The sequence below is a fragment of the Ambystoma mexicanum genome, chromosome 8 (assembly GCF_040938575.1).
Source record: "Ambystoma mexicanum isolate Mex_15411 chromosome 8, UKY_AmexF1_1, whole genome shotgun sequence".
Classification (NCBI taxonomy): domain Eukaryota; kingdom Metazoa; phylum Chordata; class Amphibia; order Caudata; family Ambystomatidae; genus Ambystoma; species Ambystoma mexicanum.
The window spans coordinates 1,508,610,035-1,508,635,533 of record NC_090929.1 but is presented as its reverse complement, the minus strand read 5'-3'; the positions used below and the strand labels follow the sequence as shown (position 1 = coordinate 1,508,635,533).

The 25,499-nt window shown below is 49.1% G+C and overlaps 1 protein-coding gene across 1 annotated transcript in view; it reads right to left on the bottom strand.

Moving 5' to 3' along the window:
- The window catches only part of PDCD11 (programmed cell death 11), a 1,291,633-nt gene that overhangs the window by 1,111,756 nt on the left and 154,378 nt on the right, over positions 1–25,499 (bottom strand). The window contains exon 9 of the mRNA XM_069611704.1: positions 6,592–6,798. Coding sequence (XP_069467805.1) covers positions 6,592–6,798 — 207 coding nt within the window. The remainder of the gene's footprint in view (positions 1–6,591; positions 6,799–25,499) is intronic.

Sequence of the window (25,499 nt, the reverse complement as noted above, 5' to 3'; positions counted from 1 at the left end):
ACCGGCGGAAATGATCGGAATAGTCCCTTCATGAATTCTTTCACCAGGCGATGAGACCACAAGGACGCCCGTCCCGTAGTCCTGGTATATCGGGAGATTGCAGCCAGATGTATTTTGATGGAGGTGTGAGCCAGTCCAGCTTTGGCCAGCGACAGTAGGTATGGCAGTACTTGAGGGGCCGTAATCCGCAGAGGGTTAATCTTCTGTGCACGGCACCAGACAGAAAACCTCTTCCATTTATGTCCGTAGCACTTGAGAGTTGAGGACGCCCTGGCCTTTGCAAGAACCTCTCTGCAGTCAGCCGGGATGTCGTACCCTCCAAACTCTAGTGCTGCAGGAGCCAGGCCTGCAAGTTCAGCGACTCCGGGTTGTGGTGAAGAATGGCGCCTCCTTCTGAGGAGAGGTGGTCTGCGTCCGTCGGCAGCTTGACTGGTGTGGACAAGTCCAGAAGGTCCGGGAACCAGATCTGTCTCGGCCACACCGGTGCGACGACGATCATCCTGCACCGGGACCTCTTGTTGATGAGCCAGAGCAGCAACGGCAGAGGAGGGAATGCATAAAGAAATAGGCCGTCCCAGGGGAACGAGAAAGCATCGCCCATGCTCCTCGGCTGGGGGAACCTGCTGGCGAACCTCCGGCACTTGGAATTCGTCGCGAAGAGATCGATTTGGGGTTCGCCCCATCGTCGGAAGAGTCAATCCACTTGATCCTGGCATAGTTCCCACTCGTGGCACGAGCGCAGCTCCCTGCTGAGTGATTCGGCGATCGTGTTTTTTATTCCTGCCAGATGAAGAGGCACCAGAAACATCCGTTGGGCGACGGCCCAATGCCACAGATCCTGGGCTTCCTTGGATAGGGCCGGGGACCTGGTTCCGCCCTGCTTCCGGATGTAGAACATTGTGGTGGTGTGGTCGGTGAAGATCTTCACCACCTTGCCCTTGAGGGACGGGAGAAAGGAGCCGAGGGCCCAGAACACTGCGCGGAGCTCCAACATGATGTGGAGTGACTTCTCCTCCGGGAGCCAAAGGCCTCTCGCGTGAAGATCTCCGGAGTGCGCTCCCCAACCTTCCAGGGAGGCGTCCGTCGTCACCGTCACCTGGTGAGCTGGGATCTGAAAGTCCGTGCCCGCCGACAGATGGGAGCAGGTACCCCACCACCGGATCGCCCGACGGAACGTCTCGGAGAGGGATCCTGTCCTCGAAGCGGCCCGTCGACTGGACCCAGCGGGCATCGAGGAACTCTTGTAAGGGGCGCATCCGAAGCCTGCAAAGGCGCACCAGATAAATGCAGGACATCATCCCGAGGAGGGACTTGATTGATCTTACCCTGGCCATGTCCGTGGCCAGCAGACGCAGCACCTTGCCCAGAATGGTCGTGGTCCTGGTCCTTTCCTCCGACGGCGAGGCCAGCCGCGCCACTGTGTCGAGCTTGGCTCCCAGAAACAGAGCGACTTGCGACGGAACCAGGTGGGATTTTGGAAAGTTGATGGAGAATCCCAGGTCCGTGACCAGCTGGACGGTCTTTGCAGTGTGCTCCACGGCGAGCTCCCTCGTCCTTGCCCGAATGAGTCAGTCGTCCAGGTAGGGGTAGACATGAATCCCCTGTAGGTGCAGCTGCGCCGCCACCGGTGCGAGGCACTTGGTGAACACCCTGGGTGCTGACTTCAATCCGAACGGGAGGGCCTTGAACTGGTAGTGCCGCCCTTGGACCACGAACCTGAGGAACTTTCGGTGTCTTTTTAGAATGGGGATGTGGAAGTACGCATCCTCCCAAGTCCAACGACGACAGGAAATCGCCCTCCTCCAGCTGTCCCAGCACGTGCTGGAGGGTGACCATACGGAACTTCTGCGCCTTGATGTACTTGTTCACTCGTCGTAGGTCCAGGATGGGGCGTCATCCTCCTGTCTTCTTTCTTACGAGGAAGTACCTTGAGTAAACTCCGGAGTACCGAAGCCTCTTTGGGACGAGCTCGATGGCACCCTTCTTGAGCATCGCCCTTACTTCCAACAGTAGTTGAGGGATGGGATTTTCATTCCTGGCCACGGGTGGAACGCAAGGGCACTTCTTCTGAAACTCGAGGGCGTGCCCTTGGGCTAGGGCATCCAGCACCCAACGGTCGGTGGAGATGGACTCCCACACGCTGACTAACCTTGCCAGCTGGCCTCCCACTGGGGTGCTTTGGCGGGGGGCCCGACCCCATGGTCGGTTCAATCTTGTTTGGAGGCCGCCTTGCCTCCTTGACCGCCCTGTCGACGACGATGGGCACCACCTGGCTTGCCACGTCCCCTGTAGGCTTCCTGGGACGAAGATCTTGCCGCTTGGCGGTACATGGAGGAGCCACTGCCGGATCCCTTGGAGGCACCTTGTCTGCCTCCGGAGCTCCGAAAGGACGGCAGTCGTTGAAGCACTCCCAGTGCCCGGGCAGTCTGTCTGTCTTGATGGCCTGAAGGGACTCATCAACCGCCTTCCCAAACAGGTTGTTCCCGTCGAAGGGCATGTCCAAAACCTTGGCTTGTACGTCCTGGTGGAAATCAGTGGCCTTGAGCCATCCTCGTCGTCTCAAGCAAACGCCGTTGCCCAACTGACGGAAACCGGTGTCGGCGATGTCCGTTGCCACCGTGTGATGGCGTGGTCCAAAGCAATCTCACCCTCCTGTAGGATTTCAAGGGCCTCAGCCCTTTTGGCATCCGGAAGGAAGTCTAACAGAGGGGCGATTTTGAACCACAACTCCCTGTCGTAGCAGGCTACGATAGCCGGGCGTTGGCCGCCTTGATAGTCGTCGCTGCGGATGAGATGATCCGTCGTCCCATCGTGTCCAACTTCCTGCCCTCGCCGTCTGGCGGGAAAGTGGATGTTGAGGCCGATTCCCCCCCAGCTTTCTTCTTTGCCGCCGCCGAGATGACCGAATCCGGGGTAGGTTGTGCCCGAAGGCACGTGGGGGCAGCGTCGGGGACCCGGTACTACTTCTCGTACCGGTCCCTCTTTGCCGGCGCCGTGGCAGGGTTCTTGAGGACGAGCCCCTCATCCCAGATGTCATCAAGAAGCGGTGCGCCGTTGGTAAAGGAACCCTTCTTTCTTCTTCTCTTCTGGGCAGAGCTGGAAAAGCTTGGATGCCCTGGAAATCATGGCATGAAAGGATCCAATCTCGTCGGGTGGGGACGCCCAAGCAGGGGGCGACAGGGGACACGTCGCGTCGTCGCCTCCGTCGTCATCTGTACCTGTCGAAGGCAGAGCAGGACGCAGAGGTGGGAGAGGTGGCATAGAATGTTTTGTCCTCTTATGCGGTGGACTTTCCGAAGGTCCTGGCTCCGGTTCCCCCGTCGGGTCTGGCTCAGGTACCTCCGTCGGGGGAAGGGGCAACCTTGTCCTCATCTCCGAGCATAAGGACTGAATCGCTGACAAAATGGCCGCCGAAGTGTCCTGCGGCGCTGGAAACGACGGGCGCGAGGGCTCTTGAGGAGCCTTGTCGGTGACACAGTCGCTCTTGTTGCCCTCGTCGGGGTCCCTCCCGTTGGCTGGGCCTCTTCCACGACTTCGATGAGCTCTTCTTCAGAGGTCGTGTCCGTATCCACGATGGCCACCAGCCCCTCCCCCACCTTTTCCAACGAGGACTTTGTGGGGGTCTTCTCAATGGGCCTGAAAGACGACTCCCTCCGCGGTGGCAGGGAGACTCTGGGTCGTGAGGGCGCCTCCACTGGTGTAGCCTCCACAGGCTGAGCCAGGGTCGCAGCAACATCCTCAATCGAGGTTTTAGCAGGGTGAATTAAGGCCATCGTCACCTTCTGGACCCCTGGGGCCTTCGCCTTGGGGGGAGGGGTCCGAGCCTCGCTCCCCCTCTGCCGGAATCTTCGAGATCAACCGGGGCCTCTCCAGAAGCTTCGCCGGGTTCTCGGTCTTCCTCTTACCCGAGCCAGAGCGTTGGCTCGTGGTTGATAGCGCTGGGGAGGATGCGCCCAGCCTAGCAGACAAGGAGCCTGACCGTTCGGCGCTCCCGGTGCCCGCGGACTCGCGGTGCTTAGCCTTTTGTTGGGCCCCCGTCGCCGGGGTGCCCTCACAGGACTTAGAAGACCGCTCGGACTTCTTTTTCTTCTCGCCTGACGGGCTCTTCCCTTCCAGCCAGTTGGCGAGGCGGAGGTGGCGATCCTTCATGGTCCGCTCCGACATGTTCCCACAAAACGCACAGTCCTTCTCCGTGTGCGTCCTGTCCTCATGGAGACAGTAGAGCCATAACGAATGCTCGTCCTCCTTGAAAACATTCTGAAGCTGGCATCCAGGGCAGGTCCTGAACAGCTTCCCGGGCGTCAAGCTTCCTTTCTCCTGGGCCATGTCCGGGGTAGGCCTCGGAACTTCTGGAATCCTCCAAAAGCGTAACTCAACGAGAACTTCACCCTTGAGGGGCGTAGAAAACTCCGAAACGGATCCCCGTTGATCGGATGTAGAAACGGTGGAGCTTCAGGCTCTATTTAACCGAAAAATGAGAAAAATCTCCTGAAAAAGCGTGAAAACGCAGCACAAACTCGAGAGCTACAGCACAAGGACTCCCAACACTTGAACGTGCGGTAAAAATCGGAGGATGGCTGCCAGAGGCGGGGCTTAGGGAGAGGGCAGTCATTGGCTGGGGGCAGTATGACCCAGAGACCAGTGATTGGTTACTACTAAGACAGACAGACAGATCAGAAACGAAACAGATACTGATTTTTTTCTATACCGAGGATTCCCGGCCTGACGACGGGGAATATTCATGAGCATGTGAATCCATGCCAGACCCCATGCTGGAGAAACTTTACTAACTAGGTACAGTGGACTTACCTACAGCTCACATCTTCCCCTTGTGATAAGCCTGACTGCTCTGCCACTCTACCAAGGTTCCATGAGTAGGACAGACATATTAAGAGTTGGGGACCTGTATACCAGTGGGATAAATTTATGAAGTCTTACCTCAAGTGGACTTCAGGAAAACTCCCCTAACACTGGGCACACATCGAGTCTTTGGCACCAACACACTATCCTAAACCACAAACGGCACCCGCCCACATGCCAGACCTCTGGGCTGGCCCAGACGGGCCCACCTAAGTCCGACCTGGCAAAATGCACACACGCATCTTAAAGTTAATTTAGACTCTACTACGCGTGGACTTTGGTCCCAGAGGGCATTCCAACCACAAAGCGCATTGAAGCCATACAAATGGCGAAAGGGTGCTATACAAATAACAAATACAATAAAATACAATTAGAATAGATGGTTTCACAGCCCTCACCAGAGGGCTTCACTAACTGTGGCACAATATACAATATAATAAAAGGGCAGATGTAGGTTTGTCCGATGCAGTCATATGCAGTAAAGACTGCCCGCTTCGCCTGTTGCGTCATGCACCCGAGTCAATGCGCTTGTGGCCGCGGTGGCGGTTTCGCCACCATTGAGTATGCCATCACGTTCCGTTACATTCTGAAAGTAGCGCATTAGCCTTTTCCAGTATGGCTGCCGCTGGGAGGTACATAGCACTTGTACTCCCAGTGAACGGCGCGTTGCAACCGCTACGCTACTTTTCTCTGCATCGGTTTACACGCTCACCAGTTTTTCTTTCCGCTTCCACACCGAAGCGCACTCTCTCTCCTTAGCTTGCTTTCGGCTTCGGCTGCTTCCTCTAGTTATTGCCACGGAACTCTGCTCCGCCCTCCGGTCTCTCTTTCCCGGTTCGCCTTTCTCGCGCACCGGGCTTACTACTTTTCTTTTCCCAGCTTTCTTTTACCTTTTGTTAGCTCGTTTCACCGGCAGGCTTCCTGCTGCCTTCCTCGTACTGGCACCCTGCCATCCTCCACATTATACAGCTCCTTCTGGTCTTGTGGGCTCTTTTGCATTACGAGCTAGCCTCGGCTCCACCTTGCAGGAGCCGGCTTCCGGCAGAACTACTCTTGTCTCCTTTCATCTTGTGCTGACACAGTTCTCTGGAACATTTGGGGACTTTTACTACTAGCATACTGATTCAATCCTGAAACTTGGAGAATTACACAGCATGCGTATTCATCCGACAGGGTTTTTTCAGCCATCCAGGCTTTTTCCCTGCATTCCTAGCCTTCTCCAGGGATAGGAGTCACAGGGTTGCAGCCTACAGGCACCAATGTGGCTTCTACTTGAGGCCGGCATTTACCTGGAAAGAAAAGTATTACCTCTCTCAAAGACACCTGCTTCAGGACGGTTCGCAGTCAAGTTCCTCAGGTGATGAGGGAGCTGAAGGAGTGGGTCGGGGGAGGATCAGCGGAGATTGGACATGTCACTGCTGGAGGGAGCTGTTCCTTAAAATATATAGTGGTCCAACTGTGGTAATGAAAACCTAAAATATATTTTTTCCATTATAATTAATTACGATTACAACCAAATGTGCCACATAACGTATTAACAATCTGAAAATGTCTTTCGTCACTCCCTTTGGCCCGTGTAGACCGGCTTTTACACCAGTTTAAAAATAAAGGAACCAGAATGAAACAATTAGAGAAAGTATACGTTTTAAGTTCTACAACCTACTAAAATATATATAGAACAACATTTATTTTCAAGGAAAACAAAAAGATTTAAGGATGTTTTTTCCTTACATGTGCAAAAGCCAAATTCGCACTATCCAGTTGAAAGAGGACTCCAGAATTCTTGTGGAAGAATTTCACTGGACACTGTTTCACCACATTACCAATTAGATCACTTGATAGCTGCCGCAAAGGATTCCCAGGTTGCAGGAAGGGCTGCCGCAGGGATAATCCCATGATCTTTGCCTCTGCGTGGACATAAATGATGCACGCTTTAACCTGTGTAGAGTGAAAAGATAGCCATTAGGCTCCAAATCTTCAGCATCCAAGTCAACAACAGGCAAGCATATCATAGTCCACAAATGACCATACATACAAGGGTTTTGAGGATGGATACAAGACCTGATCACCTCTTGGGGAACCAAATACCAGAACATAGTCCTTTGCTCCAAATGTTACCTTTCTTCAAATTGTTCATTACATTTTGTAACATATCCATATGAAACAAACCCAAAGACGTCCCCCTCCCCAACTTCCCACCACCACCTCGATCCAGTATGATAAAGTCTGCCAAAGGCATCCAGTACCAAATTAGTCAATACCCAGCAAGCGTAGGTTCTGAGAACACAAATATTCCCTGTAGTCTTTGTGTAGAAATGACAAAACCAGGGCCCAATCCTTTCGGAAACGTGCATGATTCCCATGCAATATGTATGTCATCCATTCCAAGGCAACAAAGTCACACATTTTCGCCATCCTGTTCTTGCAGGGGTTCAGATGGTTTCCATCTTTGGGCTAATACCAAGAGAGCCGCAAGTGAAAGGATGGCATACCGCTTTGTGCGTGATAGACCTTCCCAATGTGAATCTCCCATTTCCAGCAAGCATTCTGGCATTTCTCCGTTTAGCCCCAAAAATATCCTGTAGCCTAGCATTGATCACTGACCAGAATTGGCTAATCTTAGGGCATCTCCACCAGATATGGACCCAGTTCCCCCAACCCCCTCCCCCACCAACCTCTCCAACAATGTATTGGGATTGCAGCGTTAAACCTATGTAGTTATTCGGGGGTATTCCACCATTGTAGAATCTTTTTAAGCCATATTTCTTTCACCTGTAAAGTCGTGTGGGTTTTGGGATGTCACCACATAGCCTTTGCCCATAGTTCCGCTGGATTGGGTTGTCCCACCACTTTTTCCCCACTGTTTCATACAAGGCCATGCAGGCAAAGGGGAATTCCCTGATAAAGTTATCAAGCATAGTAATCATAGCCCGCTCCCCAGTGTGTGTAGTGAATAACTTCTCTATGGGGGTTAGATGCCTGTGTGCCGCTGATTTATTGGTCGGGTTAGTGAGCCAGTGCCGTAATCGATAGCATCCAAGATGTTTTTTTCACCTAGTCCAAAGCCTATTTTGCAGTGTTTGATTTTCATTTCAATATTTCGGAACTTCTCTCAGTCGTAAACAGCCTGCCCTGCACCAACTAGGGTATGTCCCACGTTCATTGCGCAGGGTAAATTGTGGGTTCTGGAATAGCGTGGTGAACAGGGAAGGGAATAATGTAATCCCCATTTTTTTTTAACTAGCGTATCCCAAGTGTCTTCCACTACACCCGTGAGCTTACACATTTACCGTGTGTCTTCCCTGTGTAGTCAAGTACCTGATCTAGAGGTCTCCCCACCAATGCTCTATCCATCCTAGACCAAAGTTTTCCTATTATCATCCGAGAATCCGTCCCTAATTACCCAAAGTTGGGTGGCCACATAGTTGTAGAAATTTGGGAGCAATAATCCCCCTTTAGTCATTAGGACCTTGAGGGAAGTTCTCGGTCTGCGATTCCCCCGTATGAAAGCAGCAATAGTTTTGTGTAGCATTCAAAAGAACTTAGGAGAAAAAGCAACGGTAGGGCCTGAAAGAGGTAAAGTATTCTGAGAGTATGACAATTTTTATCGAATTGATTCTACCCAGCCCAGACAGAATAAAACTGGTACCATTGCTTACGTTGCTGTTTAATGGAGTCCAGAACAAGGCTATAGTTAACAATTCTGGGGAGTCGTGAGATGGACCCCCCCCCCTTCCTCCCCAGATATTCTTACATTTTATTGGTTCTAATCTTGTAATAAACATTGACAGCGTAACATAATGACTTCACTCCCACCCCTGCCCCCTAGAGGGAACGTCCGTCTCTGCTTCCAGCTGGCACGTTCATTTGGGTTTATAGTATGTCCAAAATTCTTATCTTATGTGGGCACCACTGTGCCATGTAGTCTTTTTGTAGATAAGACAACACTGGGCCCCATTCTTGTTTGAATCTCCCTTGATCACCTTCACCTTGGATTTTGTACGTTACCCATTCAAGTGCCACATAGTTCCACACTTTATACAACCAGTCTTGTATCTTTGGGGGAAGAGTTTGTTGTTTCCAGTGTTTTGTGCTATCACCAGCCATGCTGCCATTAATAGGTTTATCATGCCCAGTTTCTGATTTTTTGTTGGTGTTTTCGCTATCGAATCCCACATTCCGCACATCCAGAATTTGTCCCCCAGTTGGTCTGTGCCTTGGTATATTTCCAATATCTGCTCCTTGACCTCCCCCAGAATGCTTGTAGCCTTGGGCATTTCCTCCATATGTGTTGCCAGTCTCTGATCGCTTTGCAACCTCTCCAACATTGATCGGATGCTTGGGTAAACTTTGTGTGGATTCTCTCAGGCGTATACTGCCAATGTATAGTCATATTGATCCACGTCTCCCTAAATTGGACAGATCTCTTCAATTTGGGGGATCAGGTTCCACAGGTGTTCCCATTGTTTTCTTGGGATAGGTTCTCCTGTTTCCCACAATTTCCTTATGTAGTTCCACTGTATTTGCTCTCCTTGGTTGTTCAAATGTTTGCAGACGTTGGAGAATAGGTTGTTGGATCCTGTGCTGGTTGTGATGTATTGTTCAAAAGGCATCAGTTGTCTTGTGGCTGCTTCTTATATTATTGGAGTGCTTAGCCAAAGTTTCAATTGATTGTATTTAAATCTATCCATTTCCTCCAGGCCTGTGTCTTGGTCACATTCCTCGAACAATCTCAATGATCGTCCTTGGTACATGTCCCCTATTTTCAGGCAGACCACTTTTGACCCACTTCCTGAATGCTTCCTTGTCTTGCCCAGGGGGAATTCTGTGTTTCCTAACAGTGGGGAGAATGGTGAGGGTTTCGACGCAAGTGCCCCCTCCCTATTGCCCCATCCCACATGTCCAATCCTACCCCTAGTATCTCACTAACCCTCGTGTTAGGGTGTCTTTTCCTTTTGTCCAGCCACAGGCGCCCCTGTAGGGGTGATCCCTCGACCGCCGTGTCCTGTCTTACCCAATTTGTATGTTGATCTCCCCTTAGCCATTCTCTCATCACCCTCAATTGCGCCGCTTCATAGTATCTGAGAAAATGCGGGAACGTCAGCCCCCTCTGTTCTTCGGGGCCGTGAGTGTTTTGCCGTTGCTACCCTCAGAGGCTTCCTCTTCCATATAGAACACTGGGCTGGTGAATACGCTTTTCCTATTGGTCAATTTGTGGGCTATAAGAAACGGTATAGCTTGCAGTTTCATTATAGCCTGCAATTTTGGCCTTTGCTGGTTTTGCAGCTGGGAAGGTCGAGCACGAACAGTGCTTCACCCCCTTCTAGTGGCCTTCTTTAAAATAACATTTGCCTACAAATACCATGCTTTTTTCTTTAAATGCATGAGGGCTGGGGGGGTCGCAGTTAAGTCAGAGAGGGGACCCCTTTACTTGTCCCTCGCTCGCTGGGCCGGCTTTAGCGGTAGCAGCGCCCTGTGCAAATTGGTGAACTCTCCCTGCCGGCACCTGGTCAGGGGTGCAGAATGCACAACATTTTTTTTCAACCTCCCTGCTCTGGCACCTCGCAGCGAGCCAATCACTGGAATAGGGTGTTCATGCTAATGCACGAGTGCCCTATTCCAATGCAATCCGCCTCGCTCTCGCGTCGGAGCGAGGAGGTAATCATGTGAAAAGGGTGCTGATGCAAAGCATCAGCTCCCTATTGTTATTAAATGCGCCCTGGGCCAGTGCATTTAAAAGGAAAAGGGTGCCTGCCGTGCCTTCTCCCACTACACCAGCTGGGTGTAGTGGGAGAAGGGGTAGGGCTTAATGGCGCCCCGGGTGGTCGCCTGGCCCGCCCTGCCCTAAGGCTGCCCCTGCGCACTAACCCCCACCTCTCCAATTCTGTGAGCCAGAGAACGCACCTCAGGCTATGCTCTCTCACTTACCTTCCCTTTGCCTCCTCCCTCCTCACTGTGCACTCCCTCACCCCCCACAACTATCCTTTCTCTGCTGTCCCTCACTCTTCCGTGGTCCTCGCTTGCCATCCCTGTACTCCTCTGATCTCCACTTTCTGTGCTCTATCACACACTCACACCTGCTAACTCCTCCCTCTGAGGGCATGGTTCCAACTGTGCCCCTTTCTAAACTTAAATATTCCACATGGAATACCCCCCCCCCAAAAAAAAGATTTAAAAAATATATATTTTTACATAAACTTTTTGTGTCTTTGCCCATTGGTTTCTAATAGCTTTATAGACCTCGTCCTCGGGCCGTACCGTCCTTATGGACACTCAAACCTTGTTAAAGGCCCTCGCTTCGCTCCGGCCATTAACTCGGACTTCAAGGCCCATAACGCCCGGTAAGACCCTCGCTGCAGGTCTAAAAAGCTTTATTAAGGTCTTGTTCAGGGAGTCAAAGAATGACTTAGGGACTCTAATTGTCTAATCGATAGTGCTTGAAAGTAGTATATTAATCTAGGTAATATAACAATTTTTATTGTCGTCATAGAGCCACACCATGTTACTTTTAGCAGATTCCATTTCATCAGGTCTGTCCTGATTTTTTCCAATAGCTGGGGGTAGTTTGCCCCCATATAGTTGGCCTATGTTTCGGTAAGGATTCACTTTTTGAAATGATGCAGCAGTATTCATAACCAGGTTTTACACCTCCATTTTACTTATGGGGAAAGACAAGCCCATCAGAACCCACTCATTTTGATCAAGTAAGATTATGCGCCTGGAATCTTTTCTATCACAACCCCATTTTATTTCTAAAACAACCGATTATGCAATTTTAGAATTGCATGCAGCTATCAAATTGTTGATATTTTAGATGCAATGACTTTCGCAGGCGAAGGTGCGTTGTGGGTGAGCCAGAGGAAAGACAGGAACGGCCTAGACCCAATACACAAACCCTGGTACAAGAAAGTCTGTTGCTGGCCATATATGGTATTCAGTGGTCATCGAGAATTGGACAACCCATGGCAGTTTCAATGGTGCAGAACCGTTCCATTGGTGGGGGACTCCTGTGACTGTTTGACAGATTACCGTTGGAACCAAGGCTTCCGAGGACCCAAAGTCTACCTCTGCAACTGATCAGCATAAACTCTAATGTTGTCCTAGTGAAGCCCTGTCTTGATATCAAGAAGGCCTTTATTTGCGTTAGGGAGAATTCTCAGAAATGTGCTAATTGCCTTCCAACTTAAGAGACCCCCAGCACTTTTTCCAGGACTTTAGGACTTTTAATTTCTAACCTGGAGACCTTTTCCCCACTCATGTATTTATGTGATTTGGACTATGTTTCTTTTGACTTTGGAGTCTGAGAAACTCCATAGGCATCATCTTTACATTGTGTCACACAGCACCTTTAGTGCAGTGGCACAGGGAAGTCTTAGATTTCCCCAAAGTTTAGATACCTTCTCTTGGTGAAACTACAGTTTCCAAGAGAAGTGAAGTGAAGTGAACTTTACTTACATTTTTGTAACTTTCTAGACCCAGCACACACCATCTTACAATAATGTGCTGGAAGGGTTACTCAGTATCCCCTTTGTCTAGTTTCTCATGTAACATTTTTATTTGACCCTTTATATAATTAATGGCTGGTGGCAGTGGTTTACCTTTTCCTACCATTATTAATTTTTACTGCGGGCTGCAATTGCAGCTGCAGTAAGACACCCATGGGTGCCCATTTTGTCAAAATTGGACACATTCTTTTTTTGCCATTTCTTGTTGGAAAGGTTTGGTCCCTTTGTTCGTTTTGTCTTTGCAGGGTTCACTGGTGAAGCCTGCCTCTGGCTCCAGCATGTCTGGCAAGGGCAGGAAGTGAGGGAGGTGCCCGAAACTCCCTGTGCATAATCCCCTGGGTTACAGGAATGCACACAAAGGTGATTGGCTGGCTGGCTGTCCTTGCAGGACAGCCACCCTGCTGTGTGAGTGACAGCTAGGCTGCGTATGAATGGTAGAAAGCTGCATAAAAGGTGAGGCTTTTGGCTTGGAAGGAAGAGTTGATCAGTGGATGAAGGAATCCATAGAAGAACTTGGAAGAGACGCCTGCTGCAACTCCTGGACCATTGGTTTGCCTGGTGAAGCGCTGCTGCTGTGATGAAGCTCCGAATTCGCCTCAACTAGAGAAGCCCTGCAACAGAGTGTTAGGCAAAGTTCGTATGCAGTACCCTTTGGGACCACTACACACAACTATGACTTCAGGTGTAAGCAAAACCAACCTTTGGTATAAGTCTGTACTACACAGTTTCTGGTAGCGGAGCTGAGCAGCCAGGCTTATCTCAAGAGGGAATGTGAGCTGTAATGATGTTACACAGAGGACTACAATCACAAGTGTTCAAATAAACTCTTACACTCAAGGTTTCTTTGATAAATACTTATTAATGTATTTATCTGTCAGTTATAAAACATTCATTAGAAGGAGGCAATTATATATCACACACAAATATATTTCAACACTATTTCAGAAATACTTTAAGAGGAGTAAAAGGCAAAGATTATTAGAACATAAAAAGGTTACAGTTATTCTTAGACAGTGCAGACCAGAAGAGTCAAGTCAATTCAATTCAATAGGCTAGGCCAAAGTCAATGGGCTAAAGTCTTGGTTAGGATAAAGCAGTTCTGGTAGATAAACGGAAAAGTCTCTGCCGAAGTTCTCAGGAATAGTTTGTAAAAAGAAGAATCATATGTTGGGTCACAAGCCGATTAGGCCTGTGAGTTGGGAAAGTTTCAAGCACTTTCACCACGAGAGGCAAGTACTCTCAGACTGGTTTTACAGTACCCTTACAAATGAAGAAAAAGATGTAGCTGGTGACCCCTGCTCCTGGCAGTTCCTACAGATCTCGCTGTTCCTGGGCCTCAGTCGTGGGGACAAGAGGGATGAAGTCGGGGGGACTCCTGCACTGCACTGGGACTGGTCAAAAAGCTGACAACTGGCAAATCTTCAATTCCAGTAGCTGTAGTCAAGCAAACAAGCTGGTGTCCCTCTTCCTGGTTATTCAGTTTCCTGCAGCACTCCGAGGAAAATACAACCAGCTCCGAGAATGGTATCCAGGTGACAGTGTCGAGTTGATTGGTCCCACTAACTCAAAAGGGAAAAGTCGTCCTTGCAGGGCTTCTCTGTCGAGATGAACTTGGCGATTCGGACCTGCAGCAGGGCTTCACCGGGCAAACCAACGGCCCAGGAGTTGCAGCAGCCGTCCTTTTCAAGCTCGTCTTCGGTTCTTTCATTCCAGTGGTCGACTGCCTTCCAAGCCAAGAGACTTGCCTTTTATTCAGTTCTCTCCCATTCCAGTCTAGCTGTCACTCATCCAGCAGGGTGGCTGTCCTTGCCGGACAGTTAGCCAGCCAATCACTAAAGAGTGCATTTGGGTCTCCTAGGAGACTAAGCACAAGGAGTTTTGGGCACCTCCCTCACTTCCTGCCCACCCCAGACACTCAGGAGCCAGAGGCGGTCTTCACTCCCGAGGCCTGCCAAAGGCGAACGAACAAAGGGACCAAACCTGGTTTGGTGCGCAGAGCAAAACTCTAGAAGGACCTTTCCACAAAGAAATGGCGGAAAAAGAAGACCGGGACCCGTTTTTACAGATGGGGCTCAGACGCCATCTTGAAAAACATGGCTCCCACGAATTAACACTACTGGCAATCGTGGTCGGGAAAAATCATGGTAGTACGTTGTATAACCACTGCCACCAGCCATTTTGAGAGGAAAGGGTAGCATTTGACTGCTACATTAGTATATAGGCACAGGGGATACTAAGTAACCCCTCCAGCACTCTATTGTAAGAAAGGGTGTGCTGGTTCTAGGAATTTAAAAAGACTAGTAAAGACAATTTCACTTTACTTACTCTGGGAAACAGAAGTTTATCTGAGAGAAGGTATTTAAACCTTGGGAAAGCCTGAAAAGGTTTCCCTGTGCCATTGCACTGAGGGTGCTGTGAGACACAAATGAAAAGACGATGCCTATGGAGTTGTCTAAAACTCCATAACCAAAGAAAACACAAGAGTAAAACACATTTCAAAACACATGAGAGAGTGGGAAAAAGGGTCACACTCTCCAGGTAAATCAAGTCCTCAAAATCCAGCAAAGTTGCTGGGGGTCTCTAAGGTGAAGGGAATTTGCACATTTTTGAGAATTCTCCCCAACACAGACTACTTCTCCCCTTGGGTTGGTGGGACCAATCAACCCCAAAGCGAACTAGTCTGGACATCCTCTTGGAGCTGGCTGTACTTCCATTGCTGCTGCAGGAACCGATTGCCAGGGAGAGGAACACCAGATTGAATGCATAAGTTTTAAGTCGGACCCGAGCAACCAGGAAGATCCTCTGGACTCCCATGAAGCAGGACTGACCGAGCCTGAGCCACCTCAACAGAACGCTGGACCCCCCAGATGCGAGCTAAGTCCAACAAGGCATCCAAGAACCACAGTGGTGCTATTTGCGAGAGACGCGAGGAGTTAAAACCGCAAAGTGCTGCTGATCTGAAGCTTGGCCATTACTGCCGCTGACTTCCCATTCGTAGTGCAGGAGTTCCCAGATGTCCTCCCTCTTGTCCCCACGGCTGAGGCCCAGGAACAAAGGATCTGCAGACCTACACAAGAACAGAAACCAGCTGGATCCAGCTTTCTTCACACCAAAGGTACTGTAAAACCAAGAGGACTTCTCTTGTGGTGTAGCCTTGCTAGTTCTCAGTTGAGACGTGTCTTGGTTGCCCTTTTGCCGAGTTGCTTGCAGCTCTGCCCCGCACACGCCTCCCAGCTTCTGGCCCTTCAGTGATTTCATTTCTACAAACTTTTCTAAAAACAATGTGCAAGACTTTCTTACCTGCAAGAAGATCTTCAGCTCCCCTAGACTTTGCTCAACTAACATTGGCTGTCCTGGCTCCCTGCAAGACTTCTTACCTCAGACCTTGTGCATTTGCCGTTTCTCTAGGAGAGGGTTCATTTACTTTGCATTGGAGGGTTCAAAAAGTACTTACCAGTTTACAAATTATTTGTTAATCTTTGTTTTAGTCCCATATCTAATCTTTTGCACCAAACTCAGTATTGCTCTAAATCAAAAAGTGATAAATCAGTGTCCTAGCTATTTATGTCCCCTGAGGGTGTAGGAAGTGTCCGTGTGCCATCCCCAATGGGTATCATCTGATTAGAGAAATGAATAGTGTGTTTTGAAGTATATTTGAAAGTGTTACATGTTTTGCTCCCTTCTAAAGAAGGCTTACTCAACTGACTGTTAAATGAATTGTTTTATCAGGAAACCTTGTGTATAAAACAATGCATTACTTACTGTAAAAAGCATTTCTGATGGTTGTATCTGCTTAGGTTCACATGCTGTGCATAGTCTGAAATCCAGTGGTCACTGCAGAGTATTTCATTTTGTTTTTCGTAGTCGAAAAGGGGACGTCGACAAGGCGTGTCTAACACTATCCGTATAGCGACGTGCAGTGTACCCACAATCCCTAAGGCGTCGAGGTCCCTCTGTATTTTTTCTGCCCTGAGGAAGCCTATTAGACGTGAGTGATTACAGAAAAGAGAGAGATAAAGGATGTCTATGTTCCTTCCATCCGGTGGGGAGGAAGGGTGTTTGCATGTGAATCAAAGCAGATACAACCATCAGAAATGCTTTTACGGTAAGTAATGCATTGTCTTCTGATGTTTGTTGATCTGCTTAGAATCACATGCTGGGCATAGACTAGCGAGGGACATTTGCAATGAATGCTATGAAAGCCCCAGTGTCTCAAGTAGAATGTGCTCTCGGCTTGAAGGGTAGTTCTCTCTTAGCAAGAGTGTAGCAGAGAGTGATGCATTGGACAATCCATCTAGATATAGTGGATTTTGAAACTGCATCTCCTTCTCTTCCTGCTGCCACCGAGACAAAGAACTGATTAGTCTTTCTCAGAGGTCTAGTCCTTGCCATATAAAACATGACGGCTCTGCGCACATCCAGTGTATGCAGGCTCCTTTCTCCCAATTTGAAGGGTTTTGAAAGAACGTTGGTAGTTCTATTGACTGGTTGACATGGAATTTAGAAATACATTTTGGTGCAAACCTAGGATGTGTGCATAGAACCACCTTATCTTTGTGAACTGTTACAAGGGGGTCTAGTATAGAGAGCGCTTGTAGCTCACTCACTCTCCTAATGGAGGTGATAGCCATTAAGAAAGCAGTTTTAAGAGTGAGGTTCTTAAGGGATGCTTTGTGCATGGGTTCAAAGGGTGAGCCCATAAGCCTGGTAAGTACCACATTTAGGTCCCATCCGGGAGCTGGGTTAGCTATAGGAGGGTGTATCCTCTTTACTCCCTCCATGAAGGCTTTAATAACTGGGACTTTCCACCATGACACTGTGTTGAGAAGTGGTGTATGTGGAAAGTGCAGCTAAATGAACCTTAATAGAATTAAAGACCAATCCTGAGTCTAATAAGTGAGTCAGGTAAAGAACAATGTGTGGGAGAGCAGTCAATGGGGTTGATGCCCTTACCTCTACACCAGATGACGAATCTCTTCCACTTGCTAGAATAGCAGTAACGAGTGTTCGGTTTTCTAGCCTCCCTGACAATGTCCATGCATCTTTGAGGGAGCTGTAAATGTCCAAATTCTATGACCTCAGGAGCCAGGCTGCTAAGTTCATGGTCTGCGGGCATGGGTGTATCGTCTTGCCCCTGTCCTGTGACAGCATCTTGTACGGGCAGGGTAGTTTCACCGGTGGAGATAGAGACATCTCCATCAGGTGAGCGAACCATGGCTGCCGGGCCCACATAGGGGCCACTAGTATCATGGTGACTGGTTCCTGGTGCATCTTGTGCACTATTTTGTTGAGAAGGGGAGTCCGGGGGGGGGAGCGTAAACAAATTTCTTTGACCATGTTTTCCAAAGACTGTTCCCCTTGGATCGGTTCTGGGGGAACCTGGCGGCGTAATCTTGGCATTGGGAGTTATCCAGAGTTGCGAACAGATCCATTTCTGGGAATCCCCATTGTGTGAAAACGTCGAAGACGAGGTCTTCTCGTAACCGCCATTTGTACTCTGCGGGCAGAGGGAAGTCTCTGCTGAGTTCGTCTGCAAGCAGATTGAGTTCCTCTGGTACATGTTGTGACAACAGGAACATACGTTTCAGAGCCCACTTCCAGATGTTCTGGGACAGTTTCGACATTCCTGGAGAGTGCGTACCCCCTTGCTTGTTCAGGTAGTACATGGCTGTGGTGCTGTCTGTGAGGACCATCACTGTCTTCCGTTGCAGGTGTGCCTGGAAAGCCTTCAGCGCTTTGAAGACCGCTAGCAGTTCTAGCAAGTTTATGTGTTTGGACACCACACTCGGAGTCCAAACTCCATGTGCATTCTGATGGGATAGGAGAGCCCCCCCCCCCCCATCCTGTGAGGGATGGGTCTGTGGTTAGAGTGGCTTCCGCTGCGGGGGTGGCGAATGGTTTCCCTATTACAAGGTTTTCCTTCGACCACCACCGTAGCGAGAGAACCAAGGCCTGCAAGACCACTACTAGATCGTCCCATTGTCCGCTGGCCTGACAACACTGGCTGTTGAGCCGCTCTTGCATTGGGCGCATGCGCGGGCGAGGTGCCAAATATATACATGACGCCATCATTCCTAGCAAACGCATTGCCTTGCGTACGGTCACCTCTCGACCGGCCACATATTGAGGGATCTGAAACAGCATATTTTGGACCCTCTCGTTGGAGGGGAAGACAAGGCTGTCCTTTGTTCAAATTAGAGCCCCTAGGAATTGTTTGATCTGGCTGGGGTCTAGGCTGGACTTCTTCTCGTTGATGGAGAAGCCCAGTTGGAACAAAAGGTCTACAGCCTTTTGGGTATTTGAGAATCATGTCTCATAAGAATCCCCTGTTATGAGCCAATCGTCGAGGTAAGGGTATACTGGGATGGACAACCTGCGCAGGTGGGCCGCTGCCACTGCCAATACTTTCGTGAATACCCTCAGCGCTGACACTATGCCGAAGGGTAGCACTCTGAACTGGTAATGTTTGCCCTCTATCATGAACCTGAGGTATTTTCTGTGCGCTTGCAACATTAAAATATGAAAGTATGCATCTTTCATGTCCAGTGTTGTCATGTAATCTCCCTGTGAAAGTAGGGGGATTACCTCCTGTAAGGTTACCATGCGAAATTTTTGAGGTTTGACAAATTTGTTCGCTGGGTGCAGATCTAATACAGGGCACATGGTTAAGTCCTTTTTGGGTACAAGGAAGTACACTGAATAAATACCTTCCGTTACCTGTGATAGAGGCACGACCTCTATTGCTCCTTTTAGTAGCAGCAGTTCTACTTCTTGAAAGAGGATGGCGAGGTGCTCTGGTGATGTGCGTCGTCCCCTTGGGGGTCTGTACGTGGGGGATCGACTGAATTCTATGCAGTAACCGCGGGCTATATTTGACAATACCCAGCGGTCTGATGTTATTCCCTCCCATGCCCCCCCCGAACGGCGATGCATGGGAGGGGACCCGAACCTTCGGGTCATTTGGTGTTGGTAGCCAGGGAACCTCTGGGAGTGGGGCCCCGACCTCTACCCTTGCCACGGCGTTGTCCTCTTTGAGTCTATTGGCCACTGGTTCCCTAAGTAGAGGGCCAGTTGCCTGCAGTATACTGCTGTTGCTGTTGTTGACGTTGGCCTCGAAAAAAGCGTTGGTTGCCGAATCCTCGCTTATTGGGAGGCCTTGAGATTTGGTCTAAAGCCTTTAGGGTGTCGAAATCATTCTTCGCGGTTTCCAGTGCATCGTCCACCGCTTTCCCAAAGAGGTTAGAATCCTCTATTGGTTTATTAATGAGTGATGCCTAGGTTTCTGGCTTAAAACCGGAGTTGCGGAGCCAGACATGACGCTTCAGAAGTATCCCCTGGACTAAAGAACGGCCAGCCGTTTCTGCAGCATCAAGTGCGTTTTTAATGATGCTCTGGTTAACCAGAGTTCCTTCCGTTACAGTGTTTAACAAGCGAGTTCTTAAGGGCTCAGGGACCTCGAGGTCTTGGAGTAACCTTCCCCATTGGGCATCAGCATAACTTGCCAGAAGGTATTATTATTGGCAATTCTGGTGGAAAAAGCTGCCGAGGCTGTAATTCTCTTACCCAGGGCGTACAGTTTCTTTCCTTCCTTCCTTGTCTGGGGGTGCTTCGCTAGTTGATAGCGGAACCCCTGCTCTTTTCCTTGTGGTAGTTACCACCAAGGAATCTGGTATTGAGTGACCCTTAATGTATAATGGGTCCGACGGAGAGGGGGTAAACAGTTTTTCAATTCTAGGGTGGACCCCTCTAACCAACGCATGTGTAGACAGCGATGGGATGATTTGTCTCTTAACTGAGGCGAGGAGGGGAATGGTCTGGCTAATGGGAGGTTTTTCCTTAATGATTTTTTCTACAAAATCAATATCGGGAGTAATTTCCCCAGTCTCAATTTCAAAGTGCGCTGCTGCTTTCCGTAGTAGCGCGTTGAAAGTGGGTTGGTCATCTATAGGTGACGGGTTCCTGACGGTGTGGTTTGAGGAGAGGAAAGTTTCAGGTTCTCATGGTCTGTAGACGCTGTCGGGGACTGCCAAGGCTTTCAGCCACCTTCATCTGGGTCTTCTTCGAAGCCCCCCCCCCCCGCCCCTCACCTATGTCAGGGTTTTCCTCAAAACCTTCTTCTTCGAGGTTCTGTTGGTCTTCACTATTTAAGAACTCCTAATCCTCTTGGAAGTGAGAGTCTTCTTCAGTGAGGTCATAAGTATTAGTCTCCATTTGAAGGGGGTCAAATAGTCTAGGATATTTAGCCCTGGGATCTTCATGAAGTACCTCCCTTGGCCTCTTGGGTGTTTTATGTTCAGGAGTGGACATAAATCTATCCAGCGTGTCCATACATGATTGGAATCTCTCAAATGTCCAATGTGGTAACCTGAACGGTCTGGAGGCGAAAAAGGAGGCTCCTCTGCCGGTAGCCGTCTAGATCTGTCCCATAATGTCGAGGATAAAGTCCCTTCGCCTTCAGAGAAACCTTCTCGTAGGCTAGGCCCTTCCTTCGACGGCGGGAGCGGTTCCTGCCTCTCTTCTGGCATTCTCGGTGTCTCCCTGGCCTTGTGAGCGGGCTTCGGCGTATCACTCGCCGTCCGTCTCTGGCTGTCAGAGGAAACTATACGAGCCAAGCTCTCGACGATTAATTCCTCCGTCGACGGGTCATCCGGTGTCGTGCTGGGCGGTGCCGTCTCTCTTTCGGCAATGGCCGCACTCTTACGAGGCGCGTCGCCTGGCGTTTTGGTGGTAGCACCCTTGTCTGCAGGTAGCCCAGTCGCGTCTGCGGTGACGGGGAGGACTTGCGACCCTTACGGTCGGTGGAGGATGCTGGTGGGCCTGGCGTCTCCGTTGCGCTAGGGCTTTCTTCGTCTTTGACGAAGAAGTGCCGTGGGTTGTGTGCTTACGTTTATGTTTTCTGTGTTCGTCAGTGTCGCCAGGGTGTTCATCCCCATAAGTAGGGCGTGAGCTGAACTTGTCGGGGCCGGGGACAGACGCTGTGGAGCGGGTACGCTCCTTAGAGAGGTCTACAACCTCTGAAACGGAGGTCGGGCTATCACTGTCCTCGTCACACTCGGCGGCGGCGGGTGAGGAATCAGCTCTAGACATAGCATAGGCTGCCCACCTCATGACCCTGCGGTCCTTTAAAGTTTTTGGGTGAAGAAGTTTACAGGCCGCACAGCCGTCCTCGTTGTGGTCGAGGGGTAAGCAACGGTTACACCGCTTGTGCTTCTCTTTCCATGTGAATTTGCCCTTACAGCGTGGGAAAAATCTAAACGGAGTCCTCTCCAAAGCTGAGGATACAATTAGAAGTGATAACAACCCCGAAGGAAAGGGGGGTGAAAGAGAAAGACATTCTTAGAAGTAGGAAGAAATGTCCCACGACCCCCACTCTCACTACTGTCTTAGGTCGGCGAGGCCGGGCCACGTGTTCGGCAGCGCCGAAGGATCTCCTCCGTCTAAGTCACCGCCGAAGTCCTTACTCGGCAGTGAAACAGCTTCACCGTCGAAGGAGGGATCTAATGTAATGTATAATAAATAACGACCAAAGGGTCGAGTAAATGTTTTGCAATTTCTCTTGAAGAGCTCTGCATTAAGGCGACCAATATCTGGGTGGAAAAAAAGAAATCTGAGGGACCTCGACGCGTGAGGGATTGTGGGTACACTGCACGCCACTATAGGGATAGTGTTACAGGCACGCCTTGTCGACGTCCCATTTTCGACTACGAAAAACAAAATTCAATACTCTGCAGTGACCGCTGGATGTCGGACTATGCACAGCATGCGAATCTAAGCAGATTAACAAACATCAGAAATGTTTATTTGAGTAACTGTCATTGTGAAACTCTGTTACAACCTTACAGCTCACATTGACCCCTCTTGAGATAAGCCTGGCTGCTCAGTCACTCTACCAACTTGTGTAGTACATGCTTTTACCAAAGGTTGGGTTAACCATTGCCAAGAGGACAGGGCTGGTGCAGTATCCCACAGGGTACTGCATACAATCTTGCCTAACAATTTGTGCTTAGACCCCTGGAATGGTGGGAACAGCCAGTCTCAAACCCTGCTCGAGGATCCGTGCCTGCAAGTGTCCCGGGATCAACCGGAGGAGAGACCAGCTCTATCTTGGGCTACCTTGCTGCAGCCGTCACCGTTCGGAGAAGAGCCTTGGAACTTTGCATATCTTCAGCTTGTGCCACAAGTCGTCTGCTCCCACATTTTGAGCTGTCTCCCTACAGGGGAAGCTGTGCTGCTGGGCCTGCTCCTGTGTTCACTGCCTGTCCGTATCAACAGCCATTGCAACACACCTTTAATCCAGTGAGGTGTCCTGAGGGGTCGGGGGGCCTGCACCACATAAGTCTTCGCCTTTCCTCATTTTGTCTCTTCTGCTGGAAGCTGTGTGGAACAGATTCCTATGCACCACGACTGACCAAAACTAAATTCCAATGCCAAAAGTGACCTATTCATCTGTGACCCTTGGGCATTTCTTGACCGGAACAATAGCAGAACATTGTGTACCCAACAGATTCTGGAGCACCTGATGTGAGTCTCTGGAAGAATCTGAGTTGGGGGAGGGGGTGTTAAGTTAACATACCTATATCTGCCTACCCAGTCTTCCACAGAGTTACAATGGTCGTAAAGTCAAACCCTAAAATCACTCAACCTAGGTTAACAATCCTTCCCTAGGCCTATCCGAGTGAACTGGATTGAGTGGAATGCTTCCCTGAACTTTATTTAACTGAAACTTACCAATAATCACCACTGCAATCTTTCTATAAAAATGTACCTGAAGGGTAACCTTTGGGCACACAGACCCAAATCATTTATAAAAAAAATAAAAAATAAAAAAAAAGAAAAAAATTGTACTTTGCAAGATTGAGGGAAGCCAATTGTGCAATTGTGCAAATTCTAAACAGTTCTGCCTATTTTCTATACATCTGACCATTCAGCTGTATTACAGCTGTAATTCGTTCATATGCAATTCTAATTCTCCTAATGGTGAATGTGTATGGGATACATTACTCGCCATAATCGTATTTCTGTTTCTTGTTTCTGCTTAGATTCACATGCTCTGCATAGGCAGACATCTATTACAAGATTTGTTTTCGAAACTCGAAAACGGATGTCGACATGGCGTGTTCGTAATACTAGCTCTAGTGTGACGTGTACTGTACCCATGGTCTTTCACGCGTCAAGGTCCCTCAGATTGTTCGTTTCCAACATGAGGTTGCATGAAGTGTAGCACGAGTACAGTTGTGATAAAGCATAAACAGCGATAACCCAGAAAATCTATGCGCCTTCTACTCCAGAAGAGGAGGAAGGGTGGGCACATGTGAATCTAAGCAGATACAAACACCAGACATACAATCACAGTGAGTAATGTATCCCTTCTGGAGCTTGTGGATCTGCTTACATCACATGCTCTGCATAGATTAGCGAGTAGTATCTGGAGAAGGAGGTGGGAAGTGAGAAGGTACAGCGGCAAAGAGATGTTTTAGGACCGCTTATCCGACCTGTGAATCTTTTTTAGAGTGTGTATCAATGCAATAATGCTGTGTGAACGTACGAACGGAACTCCATGAAGCAGCTTTGCAAATGGCGTCTAGAGGGACGTTTGCAAGGAAAGCCAAGGTAGCCCCTGTACCTCTGGGCAGAGTGAGCCCTGGGGGTGAAAGGTAAGACTTTCTTGGGCAGGGAATAGCAGAGCTGTATGCACTTGACTATCCATCTGGAGATGGCCTTCTTTGATACGTGATCGCCATCTCTTCCAGGTGCTATGGAAACAAAGTTGGTCTGTTTTCCTTAGAGATTTAGTTTTGTTCACATAGTACAAGACTGACCTCCGTACATCAAGTGTATGAGGACATTTTTTTGCTGAGTTAGATGGATTTTGAAAGAAGGATGGAAGTTCTAAGTATTGATTAACATGGAGCTTTGAAATGAACTTAGGCGAGAACCTAGGATGCGTTCTGTCATGGCAGCCCAAGCATGCATACCCCCTTCACTGCGAGCCGACCAACCTTTTGACACGTTCAGGCGCAACACCATAAAATGGCTCGTCAACATTGATACCCACGTTCAGACCTAGCCCTATATACTCATAGACTAGTATTATCCCTGTACCGGTATTCTACCCAGCCTGCTTGGCTGACCACTAGTTACCCGTGCTCACTTATAAATTTGTATAGACACTTGTGTATTATCTGTATCATCTATTATTTGTATCTACACTGTCATGTAACCTGTCATTATATTCAACTGTATGCAGCCCACCATTGTTTGTAAATATTGTAACCAAGATGAAAGTTTTATTGTATTGTGCAAAGGCGCCCAAATACCCCTGGGTTGGGTGCGCCATACAAATAAACGTTGTCCTTGTGTAGTATGAAGAAAGGGTCTGGTACGGACAAAGCCTGTAGCTCACCGACTGGTCGTATAGAGGTGATGACTCTTAGGAATGCAGTTTTCGAAGGCAGAAGTTTTAGGCTGGCCTTGTGCATAGGCTCAAAGAGTGGACCTATGAGCTTGGAGAGCACAACATTAAGATCCTAACCCGGAGAAGGGTTGGAAATTGGGGCTATAGCCTCTTTACCCCTTCCATGAATGATTTAATGACAAGAACTTTCCACTAGGACACTTTATTTTATGAAGTGTTGTAAGCTGACGGGGCCGCGAGATGCACTTTGATGGAGTTGAATACTAGGCCGGAGTCTAGTAGGTAAAGCATGTAATGTAAAATGTTAGCTGGGGAACATTCTGTTGGGTTTAGTGTTTGTGACATGCACCAGATCACAAATCTCTTCCACATATTGAAAGAGCAGTGGCTGGTGTTCGGTCAATTTGAATCTGAAGTTTTTTTTGTGCGCTGGCAACATGTTGCCATGTAATCCCCTATTTTCAATAGTGGGATAACCTCCTGCAGCGTGGTTATCCTGCATTTTTGAGGTTCGATATACGTGCTTGCAGGGTGCAGGTCCAGCACTGGGCACATTGTTAGATCTTTCCTTGGAACAAGGAAGTACATTGAATAAATATCTTGATTATGTTCCATGAAGGGCACCAGCTCGATGGCTCCTTTCTGTAATAGGATTGGCATCTCTTCCTGGAGGATCTGGTGCTGTTCGGAGGACCTTCGTCCTACATGCACTGGTCGGT